Source organism: Xiphias gladius, chromosome 22 (assembly GCF_016859285.1).
Source record: "Xiphias gladius isolate SHS-SW01 ecotype Sanya breed wild chromosome 22, ASM1685928v1, whole genome shotgun sequence".
Lineage (NCBI taxonomy): Eukaryota > Metazoa > Chordata > Actinopteri > Istiophoriformes > Xiphiidae > Xiphias > Xiphias gladius.
Window position 1 is genome coordinate 27,190,513 of NC_053421.1, and position 19,354 is coordinate 27,209,866.

At 44.3% G+C, this 19,354-nt stretch overlaps 1 protein-coding gene across 1 annotated transcript; it reads right to left on the reverse strand.

The window, feature by feature from the left end:
* Positions 1–240: 240 nt before the first annotated feature.
* On the reverse strand, positions 241–15,781 carry ctsk (cathepsin K). The gene is made up of 8 exons (XM_040118533.1): positions 15,656–15,781; positions 14,048–14,171; positions 10,338–10,460; positions 7,922–8,074; positions 3,642–3,860; positions 1,779–1,944; positions 1,302–1,410; positions 241–1,121 (listed from the first exon to the last, which is right to left on the reverse strand). Exons 1-8 carry the CDS (start codon positions 15,670–15,672, stop codon positions 1,022–1,024), a joined length of 1,011 nt encoding a protein of 336 aa, XP_039974467.1. The 5' UTR covers positions 15,673–15,781; the 3' UTR covers positions 241–1,021.
* Between the last annotated feature and the right edge of the window lie 3,573 nt (positions 15,782–19,354).

A 19,354-nucleotide genomic window follows, 5' to 3' on the forward strand; every position in this document is an offset into this window, starting at 1 on the left:
GCGCAAAAGGTCCCTGACTGCGTCATCACGTGTAATCGAATGATTCGGGTGTGAAACATCGGTCTGACAGACTTGCTACTGTTTATGCACTGAAGTTTACGTACAGATCAATTTTCTGGTGCTGGCTACTTGCTGACCTTCACGGCAGTGGCTTTCGATTTGTTTTTTTTCTCCCCCCACGTTTCCTTCCTTTGGCATCAAAAACTCCAAATCATGCTTGCAAGTTCAAAATGAAACCTTTATTCAATTTCATAGAAAACATCAGTTTACAGTTTAATCATCAGAAAAGTGCTTATAGCAGAACAGTAACAGCAACGGAAGCTGACACGATCACCAGAGAAGCTGGCTGGGATTTTTAGAGGAACTGACTGTGCAGCAACAGGAAAGGAGGAACTCCCATTGCCCAGCAATGTTTCCTGTCACACTGAAGTTAAATTTGGTTAGTTTTCACAAACACACACACACACACACACACACACACACACACACACACACACACACACACACACAGACACACACAGACACTGTAAATTGAAACAAGAGACCAAAAGTATCGTCGACTACCATCCAAACACTGTAAAATGTTGGTTGTGCCTGGTAGGTCTGTAGTTGGTTAGTGTTACTAACACCATGGCCCTGGAGGTACTGACATTGGATGTGTTTCTTTACGGCGCCAACCACAGTGAGGGGGCTGCTGCTTTGGAGAGGGGGGGGGGTTCAAAGTGCTTCAAATAACTCCAGATATCCAAACGCCATCAGATGGTTTTAAGGAGGCTTGAATCCAAGAGCCCGTGACATTTAACCCCTTCTTTCATACCAGGAGAGAATCATTCCAAAAGACAGTGAGTCCGATTTGAATTTAAAAAATATGTCTGCTGCTTGTCAAAATAAACAAAGTAGAATCTTTCTTTGTCTTTGCGTTGGTTACTGAGATCTGGGAGGAGCTCTTTTCATGCGTGGCAGTCAGAGCGAAGCCCCTCTGTCCCCCTCCCGTCCTCCTCCGAGCTCCGCGCGCATCCCCTCACATGACGGGGTAGCTGGCGAGGTTGGCGATGCCGCAGAGGTTGCCGCGGTTGCGAGCCATCAGGATGTAGCCCTTGTTGCCCCACCCCTCGCCCCAGCTGTCGGGGAAAGACAGAAAAGACGGAGATGGAAAGGAAGAGAGGTGAGAGGCGTCGAGCATCGATCAGCATTTCATGTCATCAGTTTGTCACCAACACGGCCGACAGAAGCCGTCACATTCAACGCCGCACCGGAAAACAACACCCTGCCCTATCATTTTGGCGAGTGACGCGTCCCACCTGTTCTTGACGATCCAGTACTTCTTCCCCTTGGTGTTCACTCCGTAGCCCACCGCCAGCACAGCGTGATTGATGTCGTCCTTGTTGCAGTTGGGGTCGTAGTAAACACCTGCGCACATGACGGAGGGGGAGGGGGTGAGGTGAGGGAGGCGAGACACGGAGCTCAAAGTGCGTCACCGAGCGCCGAGATTGTTTGATTTTGGAAATGTACGTGACACTTTAAGAGGTCACGAGCACGCTTTAAGATCAGTGGTGATCAGGAAAAGGGGCCGGGACTGAAATCCTAAGGATCAGGTGCAACTTTTTTGTATTTTGCATCTGAAAATACTGAAGTCAGCATTTGAAATACAAAAATTTTTGTTTTTTAAAAAAATGCTTGAGTCTACTTTAACCAATATTTGCATGAAATGAAACGAATCGTAATAGGATAAGTCATTGTCTGTTAACGGAGAACAGACGTCTGAGCGGTTCACTGACCCTTCTGGTAGAACTGGAAGCGGGGCTGCGCGGCGTCGATGCCCACAGACACCGGACCCACTTTAAACAGCGCAACGGCCAGTGCGTGCTCGTCGCCCTCCGGGACCTCCTTGTACCCTTTGCAGTGGGCTGCCACGCCTGATGAATTGAAGCGGCACGGCTGGTCCTGGAGACGAGACGAAGGGGGACAGAGGACAGGCAGAAATGGAAACAAGTTGACGGTGGAAAAGGCCATTTCACATGCATGTTTTGCAACCAAACAGCAGTGGTACCCGGACCTCAACACCCAGAAATCCTCTAATATTACATCAGCAGAGTCGAGGTTACAAACCGGAAAGTTTTATGACGATACATAGGAAAGGAAAGTAAGAATTTCTAAATGACAAAAAAATAAAAAATGAAAATACAGTGAGGTAGCGCTGCAACAGGTAGTCGACAGAAACTTAATCATTCAGATTATTTGGATCCGGGGTCTCAAATGTGATTTTTCTTCCCTTACATTATAATAAAGTGAATCTTATTGGGTTATGGAGTATTGTTCAGACAATACAAGTCTTTTGCTAACGTCACCTTGTACTAATCTGAATTTTCCTCTGCAATCTGATGTTTTATAAACCAAATAAATAATTGATCAGCAAAAAAACATCTGTGGATAAATCGATGATGAAAACAATGGTTAGTCGCAGCCCTGTGCATCGAAACGTGCGGTTTTACTGTCACAGGCAGATTTCGCAGGTCACGCGTTTGGTCACGGTCTCAGCATATTTCTGGTTCTTAACAAGCCTTTGATTCTGAAGGAGCAGTTCTACTTCCCTTCTCGCACCAGCAGGTCGTCAGAAAACAACCTCATCGTTTCTGCTGAAAATGCTTTCTGCTGCTTCACAGTCGAAACGGAACAACGGGCGTGACGTTTTCTTCTTCGTGCAGGGAAACGTTTGGCCCACGCGTGACATCCTGACACAGCCAAGTGAGGAACCGCCGATCACCACTGGTTTCAGTCTGTGTCTACAGCTCTGTTTCGGTAAACAGGCGATTTCTGGAAGTTGTGTGTGTGAGACTGCGGGTATCATTTAAAACCACCATGTTAAAGGAATTTTGAGAGTTAGATGAGAAGATAGATACCACTCCAACAATGCAGTGAGCAGGCGATTAGCTCAGCTTAGCACAAAGACTGGAAACAGGGGGAACAGCTAGCCTGGCTCTGTCTAAAGCGAACAAAAACTGCCTATTTGTCCTTTTTTACACTTCGGTTTTTGTATGGATTTAAACAAACGAGGTCCAGCAGGATTATTAGTAATCTTTAAAGGTGTTGGTAGGCTGATTTCATGACCTTTGGGCGGGCTGGGGTTCTTGGGATTGTGACTCTTGGGGGTAAGGGGTCAGGATACCTCGGCGTCTGCTGCTTCGGTTTAAATAACCCTATAAATATGTTTTCACCTGGCTCGTTCCAAAAGCATTATTATTTGTATAAACTGGTAAAAAAAAAACAACACTAATTCGTCTTGCCCCCTTTTTTGCACCGTCTTGCACTCTGCTTACGTTGAGCACCCAGGTGACCTTACGAGCCTGTAAGGGCTTCGGTTGGGCACTGAGTCTGATTCTACTTCTGATTTATGGCCTGTAGTACAACAGGATGTCACACCAGCACCAGAGAGGGAACAAGTGTTAACACGTGACAGGAAAGAAAAACTAAATGTTCAAAAATGTGCTGAACCTTAGTTCCTGTGGAGGTTTCACCACATCACAAGACACCTGGTCGTTTATTGAGATAACTGAAAGTTTGTTTGGGACAAGAAGTTTAACCACTGACGGGAAAGTTATTTCTTAGTTGATTCAAAACGAGTCGCGTTGTGACTTTCTTACCTCTCCGACGTAAGGGTAGGCCTCCTCGGAATCGATGCCTCCGTTTTCCTGGACGTACTTGAAGGCGATGGTCATGTATCCGCCTCCGCAGCCGTCGTTCTCCGTGACGCAGTCCACCAGGTTCTGAGGACTGAGGTTCATCAGCTGGCCGGTCTTCTTGGCCAGCTGGCCCTCGAGGGCCCCGGCTGAGCTGAAGGCCCAGCAGGAGCCGCAGGAGCCCTGTCGGGAGCCGAGCACAAGGGGGAAGAGTTACGGGCTTAGTGTAGTTTGGCTTAGTTTGATGATACAAAGGAAACAGTGGGAGATAAAAGAAATTAACAGAAACGCATAAAACTACAAACATGTATCTTCAGGCTCTGACTGTTCCGGACTAATTCTGATGGGAGTTGGACGGTGCATAACAAATGCAGATACATGCAGTGAGTATGTTGGCATCCATTCGGGTATTCGTCCAAATCACCGAACGGCAGAAACCAAGAAGAAAATCAAGTCAGCAGAGGAGGAGCTGGGTCGCATATCAAATACTAAATGATTAACAGATCTCTAAAAAAAAAAAAAAAAAGCAAAAGGGAAAACTGCACGACAGCAATCCAACCCCCTGAGAAACGCCTCATCAGCCTGAAGGAAAACAAAGAGACTCATGGGAAACGAAAAGCAGAAAGAAGCTGTGTGTGTGTGTCTTCTCCTCTCCGTCCACTGGGAGACAGACTTTGACAACTCTGCTGCTGTGCTGGACCGGAGGCGCGTGTCGCACGGGCTCGTCCACGTCTCGCGGTCCATAACAGTGCGGGGGGGACCCTGACGTTGCGTTTTCAGTGACCCTAGTGATTTACAACTCCTGCCATGGTCGTCTAATAAAAAACCACCACATGTTGGATGGATTCCAGCCTGTTAGCAGTCATGTTGTAAAGGCTGATAATAATACTGTTAGCTGGGAGACGGTTAGTGTCTTTAAATTACTCGTCCATTAGCAGCTCTCCACGTCACGGTTTTCTACCACAAATATACATTGTGTACTTTCATGTACTTTTCATCTGGGCCTGTTTTTCCTGGTAGGGGCTTCGCTTCGCTTTTCCCCAGACTTTCCTATTATCTTTGCCCTTTTTTTCTCGTGAAATGTTGGATAATTTTAGCTCCCTCGGGCTTCTGTAACTAAGATAAAGAAATAGAAACCACGCTTTGGTTGGACTGGTCACATTCAATAGACGCATGCGACCGGCAACAAGGGGTAACGAGGGGACAGTCCTTCGTTTAAAGGGGTCGCGGACAGAAAAGGTTGGGAACCACTGTTTTTTTTGTGTTCGACCCTTCCCTGTTTCAACGGGACCATAGCCCCCACATCCACAGCCAGGGCCCAGTTTGGTCGTGGAAGAACCCCTTCGGCATGAACTGGAATGCCGACCGCGAGCCTTCGGATGCCTGCGGCCGGGTTCCAACATCTGGTGGAAAGCCTTTCCGGAAGAGCGGAGGCCTTTTACGGGAGCCCTTGACCGCCCGTGCCGGAGTACAGGGCTGGCGTGTTCGTGCTCTCTCAGTCTGAGGCAGAAAAACTCCATCGGAGTCACTGTTTGACCATAATCTCGCGCCCGGCTTCGAGTCAAAACACTTCTGCTGCCCCTCCTCAAGGGGGAAGCTTCTGCCCGGCCACTGCTCGGACTTTCTCCAATTAAAAAACTCTGTAAGCGTGTACTCGCTCCAGGTCACCGGCGGCGTTTCTGCCTGCTGCTCTGGGCTCTGGTGGAACGGATATTTGCCTCAGAACGGCAAAACATCGAGAAACAATTCCGCCATCATAAAGGGAGCTGCGGAGGAGGCAGCAGAGCTGTTGGTATGCGCGGAGTGCAGTCAGTCTGCTGAATAATTCATGAACCGCAGGGAGCTGAGAGACAGCTCAGTAAATCCTGTTTATAGCTGCAGGTCGGTTTGCAACCATCAGAGGGAGACAACGTCCTCCACATGAACTCTAAAATCACATTTACAGGACAAACCATCTACTACTGCTATTGTTATCATTGTTCTTATTACTGTTATTAGTAGTAGTAGTACATACTGTTAACAGTAGTACTATTGTATTTATTTACACCACAATAATGAAACAAAGTGCTTAAGAAGTATAATATAACGGAAATAAAAATCACGGTTAAAAATAATCTTTTCTGCCAAATATTTTAATATTTGCATCACATGAAACAAAATATGTTTTAGTTCGTTTAAAACAAAAAAACACTACACATCAAAGTCACCCTGCTATTATAATTATAATTATTTTTGTTGTTCCTCTTGCTATTATTAACTATTTACACTCAAATACTACAACAAACAATTTAAAAGAATAATTTAAATGAAATAAAACTTTAAAGAATCCTGCATAACTTTGTCCTGCCCACTTTTCTATTTTTCTAAAAAGTTGGGGTTTTCATCTTTTAGGTTTTTTTGTGCAGGGTTAAAAAATAATCATAAGTTTTGGGCTGATTTGGCCTAATTTTGGACTAAAAATGTACAATATCTTGTATGTTTTCGCATCATTAGAAAACTCAAACTCATAAAAATGAAAATGACGTTGAAAAGTAAAACTTAGACTAAACAAAAAATGACACACTGTATTAAAAACCATGATCTTAACCCCGGCTGGCCCTGAGGGCTTCAGTAGCAGCTCCGGTGTTTATTAGATAACGTAACACGGCTCTGCCGCTAATCTGCCTGTGAGCGGAAAGCACAGATGTACGCCATATTCTAATCTATGCGCTTCCTTTCCTGCTCGATCCCTGTTTACATAAACATGGCCCAGCTGTCCGATCCGCTCATAATGACCAATTACATCTGATTATCGAAGCCCCTTCCTCTGTCTTCAACGTGCACTGGGAGCGGGAACAGGCTGTTTCCTCCGGCAGGTTACGCCGTCGCGGGGCGGGAAAAAGAAAATGGAGGACGTTTCCACGTATCTCTCTGAAGGCTTTCATCCTTTCTGTCAAGGCCACAAAAGAAATGTATTCACCGCATACTGAGATGCTCATTCAGCCATTGTTTTTCTTTTTTTTTTGAGGTCACACGCTGCTGCGAGGCCGCCGCCTCGCTCACGCACGTCGGAGGATGTTTCTGAATACTTTCAGCGAAGGGTATCAATGAATGCGAAGGCTTTTTTCACCGCTGGGCGAAAACCTTGTATCTCCAGGACTTATACCTGAACTCAGCCACTGACATTTATGAGGTTTTCATGAGACCAATAGGATAAAAACAAAAACTGAAGTAAAAGGCTGAAAAAGGAGGAGTTACAAGGAATCTATGGGTAAATATCAACGTATTAATAAAGCCTTCACCATTTTGCATAATTATATTCATAAATAGTACATATAAAAATACAAATCTCTTATTTAATCATAGCAAAGTGTGATATTTCCACAGCTTTTACTGAATGTGTTACTTTTAAAATACTCGCCAGTCGTTATCATAATTTTTTCCTCTGCCTGCCGCAGCCACATTTCCCCACAGAAATCAGCGAGGTGTTTGCGTTTTCCTTTTTAACATTTTGCCTGGAAGCAGCCTCAGGGACTTTTTCCTCAGTCTCCCCCCAAAGCCTCAGACTAGCAATACCACGCCAACAGGAACTGCTATCTGTAAGTTACTGTCTTGCATTTCAGTTTGCAGGAATACGACAGCCGCAAAAATGCAGCACCTTCCGCCAACGTGAGACAACGGCTGTTCCTCATGTTTGTTCCTACCAGCTGTGATGCAGTGGTTTCAGTCCGCCCCTCTCGTGTTCCCCGTCTGTTTTGGTTGCTGAGCTCACCGAGGTGTGAAAAGGTTCTATGAAACGATCTGGATTCTTGATCACCTTGAAAGTTTCTGAAGAACTGTTTTGTTCATCGTCAGGTTTTCTCTAAATGCTGTGGTATTTGTTTTCCCGGCTACACTGCCGGTGCCGGGGGTGTGAAGGTGCAGTGGGTTTTTAGAGCCTTTTTTTTTTTTTTTAACTGAAAAAAGCTTCCTGCTGCGGCCCGAAAACGAAGCTGCGAGAGCGTTGAGAGTAAAGTTGTGACCGGACAGACGAACGCTGAGCTGAGACTCACTGTAAAGCTCCACAAAGCCGAGGGGAGCCGCAGACTCAGCTGATCATTCTCTGTGGAGTCGGCACCACGAGCTTCCCATTTCACATTGTCACATTTTTTCCACATTGTCAGTTTATACATCGTTGTTATGAAACTGTTAATTGATTAGACATTTAACACTACATCAAGTTTTCAAACAGTGGATACACAATAAGATTGTCATGGTTGTCTGACCTGGTTCTTGACGGGAGTCACCAAGCCCTTCTTGCGGTAGTCGACAGATTTGGGAATCTTGGTGACCTTGTCGTCCAGATCCATGGTGAAGCTGCGCTCTCGGTTCAGCGGGACCTGCAGGCCGGTCATCCTCTCGGCCACTTCCTCTGACGTCTGCGTGAACAGACACAGTTAATGTTACCGTGTTTTCGTCATGTTTCACGTCTTAGGGATGCTGCTGAGGCTCCCGTTCAGATACTTCAAAAAAAAAAAAGAAAAAAAGTGCAACGCCAGGTTGAGTGTCTAGATTAAAAACATTACGAGCGACCGAGAGTGCGGAGGCCAAGGGTTAAAAGTTCGTATTGTGCCGACAATAGATGGTAGGAAACTCTCCTTGGTTCCTGGTATAATCTTGTAATGTAGATAAAACGTTTCGGGGCAAGAACGTGAGAGGGAAGGCAGAGAGGATTTATTTTTAGACTTGAGACAGGGACAAGTAGAAGGAGATATGGGAGAGGGAGGATGTGATTCAGCAGGGGGATGGAGGATGAATAGTATTTCATGAGGGGATGGGTTTAACACAGTTTGCTCCAAGGGGCAGGGTCATCGTTCTTTACCGTACCAAGGTTGAGAAATGACCCCGGAAAAAGGAGCAATAGTGCAAACAAACAGCCACGAGATTCACAAAACAGGGACCTAAAATGAGATGAAAGAGGGGGATGGAGAGCAAGGGAGGGACAACGATGTTTCTCACAGTGACACCACAGTGAAACTGCTGGTTAGAAACTGATATTTAGAAATTACCTTAAAAAAAAAATCCTGCCATTCGGTATTATCAGAATCCCCCAGCGCTTTCATTATAGCTCAGTCTGTAAGCGGAGAGATGATTCATGGAAGAAAAATACACACCATCTGTTAATTTCTTTCATTTCACCTAAGTGCTTCCAGTCAAAACGAAAAACGGAGACATATCTTTCATTTTCCCGCCACCTGTCCCTACATAAACATGAAATTGGCCGTTAATCCAGGATTTCAGATGTGTATATATTTTCCTGTCACCACTGAATAACCCAAAGCCGGCGTCCTCATGAAAAAATCTGCACTGATCTACAGCACATATCACTGACTGCAGCCGACTGAGGAAGACCAAACCCGTTTTGTTTTACCGGGCCGCAACATTCGTGAGCGACGCAAAAAAATAAAGCGGGGCCGAGCTGCGGAGGCGAAAGGGACCGCTCGGCGCCTAGGGGCTGACTTTCCGTGATTTTTACTGCACACTTCTCTGACTTCCCTGAAGATGAAACACGTTTGGCTTCACGTATGTGACGTGAGACACGGTGGCGGGAAAACGAAGATGAAGATTTTTGCTAATGAATCCTGTTAGCATACAGGTCAACTATCAGATCGAGACCTTGCTCAGACTGCAGCTGAGAGGGGCCCGATACTGATACAGGTTTTTAACGCCTGCAGCAATTAGTCTATTCATCGACAGGTCGATCGACAGAAAATTCATCGGCAGCTGTTTTCAACTATTTGCTCCAGCTGCTCAGAAGTGAGGATGTGAAGCCTTTCCGTGTCGTCCATGGCAGTAAACTGAATCTCTCTGGCTGTTGGAGACAAAACAAGACTTTCGAGGACGTCACCTTGGGTTAGGGAGATATGATAGCGGGCATTCGTCACTACTTTCTGATGGTGAATCGAGAAAGTCATAATGTTGATCAGTGATTAAAACAACTAGTTCGTTGCAGCGCTGTTGGTTTCCCATTTCTTTTTTTTGGTTTCTGTATTTGGAGAACTTGAACGTGTGGTCCACCATCAGATGCTGAGGCATGTGAATGGCACGCAAGCTATACGTTTACTTGTCGTGGCAGTTGGTAATTTTTTACTTCATTAACCTGACTGTCTGAGCGCTGGCACCACAGGCAGCTGGGCTGAGCCGGTGATAAATTGGATGAAAATCGGGAGGAATGGAAACAGTGACTTGATGAGATGCCTCCGTTCGGTCAAAGCTGTGCTCCTCTACAGCATATTGTAACTGGAAGATGTTAAAAACAAGGGGGGAAAGTGCAAAAACTCCTCACAGTCAGTGTTATTCTGCATCTTTTCTGTCAGTTGATACTGGTGGTGCCGCTGATAATGGCTTTAAAGTAAAACCAAAAGCTTGAAAAACGCCGGTGTGCTATATGGGTAATGCCAGGATCAGACCACATGACATTTGCGTTCTCCAAGATGGTCACCATGTCGGACTAGATGATTATGACCAATCAGCGCATCCGGTATTTCACACGTTGTAAGGGACGCATAGGTGATTGGGCAGGAGAGGCCGGTAACAGACGCCTGTCAACGACGTTGGTATCAAGGCATCACAGAGCATGCAGGATGTCAAAGCGAGCCTTCGGCCACGATGCCCACCTTCCCCCTCTGTGTCTACACTTACCATGTCCCCCAGGTGGTTCATCCCCAGCTCGTAGGAGTGGATGCCCAGCGCTGCCTCCTGGTTGTGGGCTTCGATCATAAGCATGTTCTTCTCCCAGATGGCCCTGCGGATCCCCTCCTCATCCTGACACACAGGAAAAAAAAAGGCAGGCGTCACTTTGTGTCAAATCAAAAACAAAAACCGGATGTGGTCTTTACACCTTGAGAGATAATGTTCATTCTTTTGGAGGCTTTGAAATTGTCCTTTTAGATTTACTCTTTTTTACGACGTGCTCAGGCCGCTGACAGGAACAAACACTGGAGTTTATGCCTGGTCACCATGAACATCTGAAAGAAAGTTACAAGTTAACAGGATCACCCGAGGGTATCATTAAAAAAATTTAAGGGGGCTTTGATGTGGATTATGGGATCATGAGGACTGGTTGTGTCTTCCATTTTCAGACAACTGAAGTTTGCGTTTCTTGTCAACATTCGGAGGAGAAAACCTAAAACATTTACGGCGTATTCGGTCTAGAAATGGGACCTTTACAGACCGAGGATCCAGCCCCGAGTTGCATGTGGGTCCTTTCCACCTGACACTGACGGGCCTCATAAGGAAGTCATAACATACGCAAACATTCTTTCAGCACCTATGTCTCAATGTTAAGCTTTGCTTCCCTCCCCCCTCCCGCAGCTAACACCTGACAGCTGACAGAAAATGAATCTGGGCAAATAGGGCAAATTTACATTTTAATTAGCAAATTAGAAAGAAAAGCTGTGTTACAGCCCCGGTTCATTAATTAGGCCAGTTAAACCAGTGAACACTCACACAACATTCCTCCGCAGCTTGTGTACGGCAACATAACCGTCCAGCGCCGTTCAAATTCACGTTAAAATGCCGCTTTATATTATGTCAGTGCTGCTTATAGACACAATATGGGAGTAAGATACACTCAAATGCTCGGTTGGTTGCCTAAAAAACCTCCTCGCTCTGCTTAGTATTCATGGTCTTAACAACCATTAGCATAACTATGATCATTAGTTATCTTGATATCCTTTCCATTAATGAAAAATGCAAATTATGCGAGCAGACTGATTCTATTACTGTGATGTCGGTTCAAGGAAGGTCAAATTAGAGGAACTGTTGGAGGAATACTGATTAAAAACACCAGGAGAGAGAGAGAGAGACAGAGAGAGAGAGAGAGAGAGATGTACTCTCTTTTCTGCTGACTACACATGGATATAAACATACACCACATGATGATCATATGAATGCACACACACATCCAAATAAATAAATGCATATCCGCACTGGAGCAGATAAAAACAACATTAAACACGTACTGTGTGTTCCCATGATCCCAGGCACATGCCGCACTCTACACACACACACACACACACACACACACACACACACACACACAGTACAAAGCTGTGGAGCGGTGACCTCTGGCTGGAGGTAAAGAGTGAGGGGATAACAGCGCTCAGGAGGAGACAGCTATGTGTTTGCCAGGTTTAGCTCTAATAGGACCTCCTGAATCAAAGTAAATAAATACAGAAAGTCACTTTGGCAAAAGTGGGTCTGTAGCCCTCTGGAAACGAACTTTTCTGAGTTACTGGCCAAGGATGAGAAAGACGAAGCACTGTAAATTCTCATTGTGCATGTCCTGCTTTACTTTCGCCTCTCTGTTCTGTAACTCCATCTGTCTTTTTCCGCTCCGGGCCAAAACGCGGAAGTAGAGCAACCAGTGCCGGTCTCGCTTTTCCAGGTGGAAATTGTCAACAGCGAATGATGGGTCGGGTGAATGTTAGAGGGTGAGGCTGGAAAAATCGTTTCTTCCTCCCCCAAACTCTTAAAAGAGAGGCACAGCCATCATTGCCAGAAAGAGTAATATTTTCTGAATAGAGAGCTGCTTTGTGATCGGACAGGATTTGATCGGTTTATTAATTTTCTGACACTATACGTGATAGGTACTTTAACACCTTAAAAGACCTCAACCAGGAAGATCATATACGAAATAGGGAACCGGACTATCGGCACATTTACAGAAGCAGAACTAATTATATTTAACACCTGCTATATTAATAATCTGTAATGAATTAGTTTACCCCTCGTGTATTAAGTGTTGTCACACAGACTACTCTCTGTCCAGCAGTTACACCTATAGTAAAAGAAAAGGTTAAAAACCGTGTTGCCATATCTGACCTGCAGCTGTTTGCGACTACCCTTCAAATAAACCCTGTTTCCTACACATTACGTTTATATACTACAAATTTGCCACCGCAAATACATTTTTGATGCCGCCCACAAAATGTTGATAGCGAACACATAAATGTTCACTGGAAACATTTTGGATTCGTTTTCCTAACGATTATTAAACTTTTTATGGTTTTGTTTTAGGCACCCACAGAACCTTGATAAGGTTTGAGAAAGACCATGGCCTTTTTCTTATACTGAAAAAGTCTAAAGGGAAGTCTAAGGGTGGGTCAGATGCGACACGCTTTTATGGACTCAGGATGCAGATCCCGGGTCTCTGGGGTCAACGTCCTGCACTTTGTTTGTCGCTCAATGTCTCCATCTGCATCCTCCCAGATAAACCGTCCACCAGACTGCTGACAGCAGGGACAGTCCAGCTGAGAGGGAGGGGAGGCTAACACTGAGCCGACTGGTCGCCAAATTGAGGCAGATGTAGGCAGACAGTGAGTCAGACACAAAGATGTCCACATTGAGCAACTCAACGAATGGAGACTGGAGCTGTGATGAAACTTTGCGGTCCTTTCTCGTCAGTGTCACTCTGATCCTTCCTCCTCTGTTCCTCTCCCTGTCTTTTACCTGACCGTTGAGTAAACCTGGCGTAATTCTCTGGGAATCTGTGTAATATGCACAATAAGTCAGAATTATGTCACAACTTCCTTAGCGGTTTTTTAAGGAGCATTTCTTCTGTACAAACCCCATCTTGGACTCAGAGCTGGATGATGGTAATGAAATATGAGGCCTCACCACAGAAGTACGCAGATTCACTGAGGTATGCAGCTTATAAATGAGTAAAGCATGTAGTTCTGCCACCGTGTTTTTTCCAGCGGAGGAAAAAAAAATTCAAAACAAAGTCATACGAGACTGTCTTCAGCAAAAACCAAACAAAACAGAACTGTCGATACAGGAAGGCAGGTTTTTCGGAGGCGGAAGCTTTGTGGTTTCAGATACTAACTTCATGATGAGCCCCACGTGGATTTTCCTTCAAATATTGTTTTAAATATTAAGAAAATACCACTGGGGAAAACCACAATTTCCCAGAATCAATAGTGCAAAAAGTATTATTTGATTGGTTAAGTTCAAGATGAACTCATTTTGATACGATGACATGATGTCTTCTCCAATAGCTCGAGCTTGTGCTCAACACCTGGGCACAAGTCCTCCAACAAAGCCCATCCCGCTAGTCATGACAGGTGGTGTTAGATGTTGCTTTAAGATATGCTATTCTCTACCGGGCCTTTGTTGCTCGTGGAAGTCTCTACCTCTCACGTCAGGCCTGAGAAATCTATTTTTGAATCTAAACAATGTCTTGAGGCCGACGACTACACTCTCCCCAATGACATTTTCTTTTGTGCCTTTTCTACCTTTGCCTCCCTATTTCTCTCTGTCTTTCGATCTTTGCCGTATTCTCGTTTTGCATTTCAAAGCCCTCCGCCACTCTCTGTGGAAAGGCGGCCTGGGACAAAGTGGACACTGACCAGGCCATTGTATTCTCTCCTGTGTGTCATCTTCCATTGGTCCCACTGGGCGTCCAGAGAGACTTCATCCAGGTGGCCCAGAGCTGAGGCTGCCAGCAGCACCACGCACACACACGACAGCATCCTGGAAGAACAACGACAACACACAAAACCTCAGGTTTAATGTACACCAAACCAGTCCTTAGGCACGTGCTGGACCTGCATTAACCTTATACTAAGGGTTGGCTGCTGGCTGCATTTCTTCATCAATGATTCGTACGAGTCAAACCTACTTCACCAAATAAAACAGATGAATTAAACCTCACCCGTAACGCTTTACTTTAAGGGTTTCTGTCCTGTGCCAGCGAGGACCACGCGTGTGCTTCCACGGAAGCCCCCAAACAGCTGATTTCGGTGGGAAAACCTGCGTAGCAGCCCAGGGGTTAACGGCTCAAGAACAAACAACTGCTGGTCTGAGAGCTGCTTCCTCACAGCCAGGAGTAAAAGGCCGGGTAAAACACTGAGCCCACCGCAGTGGATTTTTTTGCTTTCTTTTGCCATGAGCACGGTCAGATTTGGAGAAAATGAATATTGTCTTTCAGCAGCTTCACAGCGAACATATGAGCACCGGCCCCAACGTGCAGAATTAAACTAGATCATTTTTTGTCGTCGCGTTGAAAAAGTTGCCTCGCCTGACACGCTCTCTGTGCATTTTTAACTCCAGACTTTTTCGCCACCTTTGCCTCTCTCTGCTTTCCTGCCATCTGTCGTTCGTCAGATTCTCCCTGTTGTTTTACTGCATCCTGCTTCTAATCTGCATTTGCACCCGTTGTTTCCCGTAAAGGCCATGGACCTGTTACGTTCGACTAAACTAAAAGCAGAAAACAAAATGTTTCCTTTCACTTTGAGGCTGTGTAAAGTGAGCTGCTTTACATTGTCTGCTTCCTACACACAATGATTAAATCTACCACGGCTTCACCCTTGGGTGATTTGAACTAAATGCCTTGATTTCAACAGCAGAGTCTCGATATCTGTATGCAAATAATTACAGTTTATCGACACGGTATGTGCACAGTGCTGTGTTGTGGTGTGAGTCATAAGAATTCTCTACTGGTGGTGAAATGAATTTTACATTAAGCATCAATATCTGCGATCATATTTTTTCAATTGTCTCTTGTAATTTTCCATGTCTATATCACGTTAACTCTGCAGAGCAAGAAACAGCTCTGCAGCTCTGACTTCCAAAAAACCTTCTATTAAGGTTAGACTGCGTCAAAACCATTCTCTAATCCTGGTCCCTTTAAAACTAATTACTTTTTTAGCTGGAAAAAATACTTAAGAATTTATCAGAGTCTGAATTCAAAGGGAAGAAATCTTAAGAGCCAAACTAAAAAGTCCTTACTTGGAAACAAGTGGCTATGATGAAGTCGGTTCTGTGTCATTGTAGTTTAGTTCAGTCCCGTGACACATGAGTTGTTTCACCTTATGTGCAAAACATCAGTAATAGTCCTTTCTTATCCTATAAAACTGATTCTTTACTAACTCCAGAACTAATCCTGTCGGAGAGAAGGAATTCACGAAACCGAATGCAACTCTTTGCCAGGGAGCAAGCAAACAATAAGACTTTACCTTAAGTCCGAAGTCATAGAGTTTGTTGAAGTCCTCTTGAGTTTGACGCCTTCTTCCTCTGCTGCTGAAGTAGGTCAGTGTGCGAGTTTATATGGGTTGGAATTTGAGGAAGCAGAATTTTTTTTTTTTTTTGTGTGTGCAGAGGAATCACATCTGGTTTCACTCAAATGGCAAAGATCCCCCAACCCACATGATGTCAGGTGTCGGATTACTCGTCTGAAAACAGAGGCTGGTTGTGAACGCTGCGCTCTGCAGCAGTCTGGGTCGCCGTTTACAATAAAAATGACTTTTTTTTCCCACCCAATTCTATCCTCAAACATCCCTTGTATTATTTAGTAGACCATTGTAAAACATCAATATGTGCTTTGTTCTTGGCCATCATCTAAGCTTTAACTTACACTATAGTTTGGCTTCCCAGTTTCCAGGGTCTTTGTGTTGTGCACTGGCACGGCTCACTGCCGCACTGGAGGGAATGAAGGCAGCGTCACGGGTCAAACCGTCTGCCAAGCCAGAAGTAATCTTCACACTGAATTTCTATGGTACATTTTCAAAGGAATTTCTGTTATTTCTGTATCACTTCTTTACTGTTATGGATAATAAAATAAGCTCTGGAGCAAGACTCATGTTACTGACAATTTTTGAGTTAAAAAAAGATTTATTTATTTTTATTCCACATTCAAATCACATGCACAATAAGTAGAAAACTAAAATCGAACACCTTCAAAATGGATGAGATATGAATGGCTGTATTTTTCATACTACAGTGTGAGACACGATGTGAAACACAGATGTCTTTATATACTGCGGAACCACGTGAGCGAAAACAAAGGAGGAAATTTTGTGGTACAGGGAATAGAAAGCATCACAAACCCCAGGTTATTGTGTATTATGATACTTCACCACACACTCAGTTGACAGTTGGAGTGGAAAGGATGATGTACATCCAAAAAGGAAGAATGTAGCACGTCATTCCATTACAGACATTGTTGTTAAAAATTTGTAAAATTTGAAAAAAAAAAAAAGAAGTGTATACTCACTTCTTCAGGCATAGAGGACACGCAGAACAACAGTTAACTGATTAGATGAACATTCAGTGATTTTTGAGAATTGGTAAGATTACGAAGCCTTTATTTAAGTAGTCTGGGCTGACACCTGCACATTTATTCCAATTGTAGACTTGGCCTTAAACCATATTGTAAAAACACTGTGAATAATTGATGGTTGACGGTCAAACACGTTGCTTATGTCATATGGAGACCTGAGAAGCACTTTTAGCATTAAAAGTACATGAGCATATCGAACTTCATCACAGGCATCAAATTATTCAACTAAATTTCCCTGGCCAGAGCCAAAAATATCTTCTCATTATTAGTTTTTTTTGACATATCGTCTGGTTTTTGGTGGATACGTACTTCCTCGTGCACTTAGTCAACAGCCCAACGTGTCAGGCCTGTGTGTATATATATATGTACATGTCGTGTGACACCCACAGCAGTCTAGCATATGCAGTCACCCGTCTAAATATAAGTGCGTCCCGTGTACCTCATATGTCCAGTGATACATGGCTGCGTTGCAGCAGGTTACTCATTTGTGTGCTGAGATCTGAACGGAACTGCTGTAGCCCACTACAACTCCGCTCATAAGACAATGGTAATCAATGTTTTCTCCGTGTAGAAAAAACGGTAACAATTCAACACAGAAGACCACTTATCTGGTTATTATTCTTAGAGATGCTGAAAAATAAAATTTCATGTCATTATTACCGCTACCGTTCCTCTTGATTGAAGAACATGCACATCGGTGATGTTTGTTTTTTGCTATGCACATAGATTTGATGTCATTTCCATGATTGCCATTACTGTTTTATGTGTTAGATGATATCAATAGTGTTTTCTGTTTTCTTGTATCATAGTTTCGAGACGTGGACAAAGACAAAACCTTCGACAGCCGAAGCCTAGGGATGACAATGTCCGTTAGTCAGTTTCGCTTCGGAGCACATAAAGTGACTGGCCAGACGTCCATATCGTTTGGTATCATTTCATGGTCGGCCCGGGACAACTCCAACAGTATTTGTGACACTTCTTTCTTTTAGCATCAGGTTGGAATTAGTCTTTGAGCAATGCAGTATCTCAAAGACTCTTGGCAAGATTTCCATAAAACTTGGTGAGGATATTCGTGATCCTTGGAGGATAAATCCTGATGACTTTTCCTGTAGCACCAACATCAGGCTAAGTCCTCCATTTTTACACAACAAGTGTCCAAATCTAATGGGAAGACTGGCAATGAAATTTTACAGAACACAGTCATACTCCCCCACAAAGGACCTTAACATTTCATTAGGGGAAACTCAAACATGAGTTTTTTTCTAGTGCCACCCTCACATCAAAATGTCAAATATGCTCACCGAGCACTTTATTAGGAACATCTGTACACCTGCTCGTTCATGAAATTATCCAATCAGCCAATCATGTGTCGGCAGTGCGTTGCATAAAATCCTGCAGATACAGGTCAGGAGCTTCAGCTAATGTTCACATCAATCATCAGAATGGGGAAAAAATATGACCTCAGTGACTTTGACCTTGGCAGGATAGTTGGTGCCAGACGGGCTGGTTCGAGTGTGTCTGAAACTGCTGATCTCCTGGGATTCTCACACACAACAGTCTGTAGAGTTTTTACTCAGAATGGTGCCAGGACAAAAAACATCCAGTGAGCAGCAGTTCTGTTGAGGAGGGAGGTCAGAGGTGAACGGGCAGTCTGGTTGGAGCTGACAGAAAGGCTACGGTAACTCAGGTAATCACTCTTTACAACTGCGGTGAGCAGAGAAGCTTCTCAGGATGAACAACACGTCCAACCTTTAGGCGGATGGGCTACAACAGCAGGAGACCACGTCGGGTTCCACTCCTGTCAGCCAAGAACAGAAATCTGAGGCTGCAGTGGTCACAGGCTGCCCCAGAACTGGACAGCTGAAGAGTGGAAAAACGTAGCCTGGTATGATTAATCTGGATTTCTGCTTAGGCAGCAGATGGTAAGGTCAGAATCTGGCATCAGCAGCATGAATTCATGAACCCAACCTGCCTTGTGTCAACAGTCCAGGCTGGTGGTGGTGGTGTGATGGTGTGGGGAATCATGGTTTTAATGCCACAGCCTGTCTGAGTGTTGTCGTTGACCATTTGCTTCCCTTTACGGCCACAGTTTACCATCTTTTAATAGCTACTTCCAGCAGGATAATGCTCCATGTTACAAAGCAAAAGTCGCCTCAAACTGGTTTAATGACCATGATAGTGATTTCAGTGGACTTCAGTGGCCTCCCCAGTCACCAGATCTGAATCCAGATCTGTTGCTAATTACAGCCTAATAAGGCTGTTCCTAATAAAGTATAGGAACACCCTACTTATATACACTCTGAGTGTATATTAGATAGATTGCCATGAAATACATTACTGTGCAAAAATTTTAGGCACTAAAAGTGAAGCAAGGATACTCTAAAAATAATGCCAGGAATAGTTTTTATTTATCAACTAACTTCATACAAAGTACAGTAAAGAGGAAAAAAAAGCTTCATCAAATCAATATTTGCTAGGACCCGTCTTTGCCTTTAAAACACCACCAGTTTTCCTCGGTACATTTACACATAGTTTTTAAGGTACTTGGCAGGAAGGTTGTCCAAAGCATCTTGGAGAACTTGCAATGGTTCTTCTG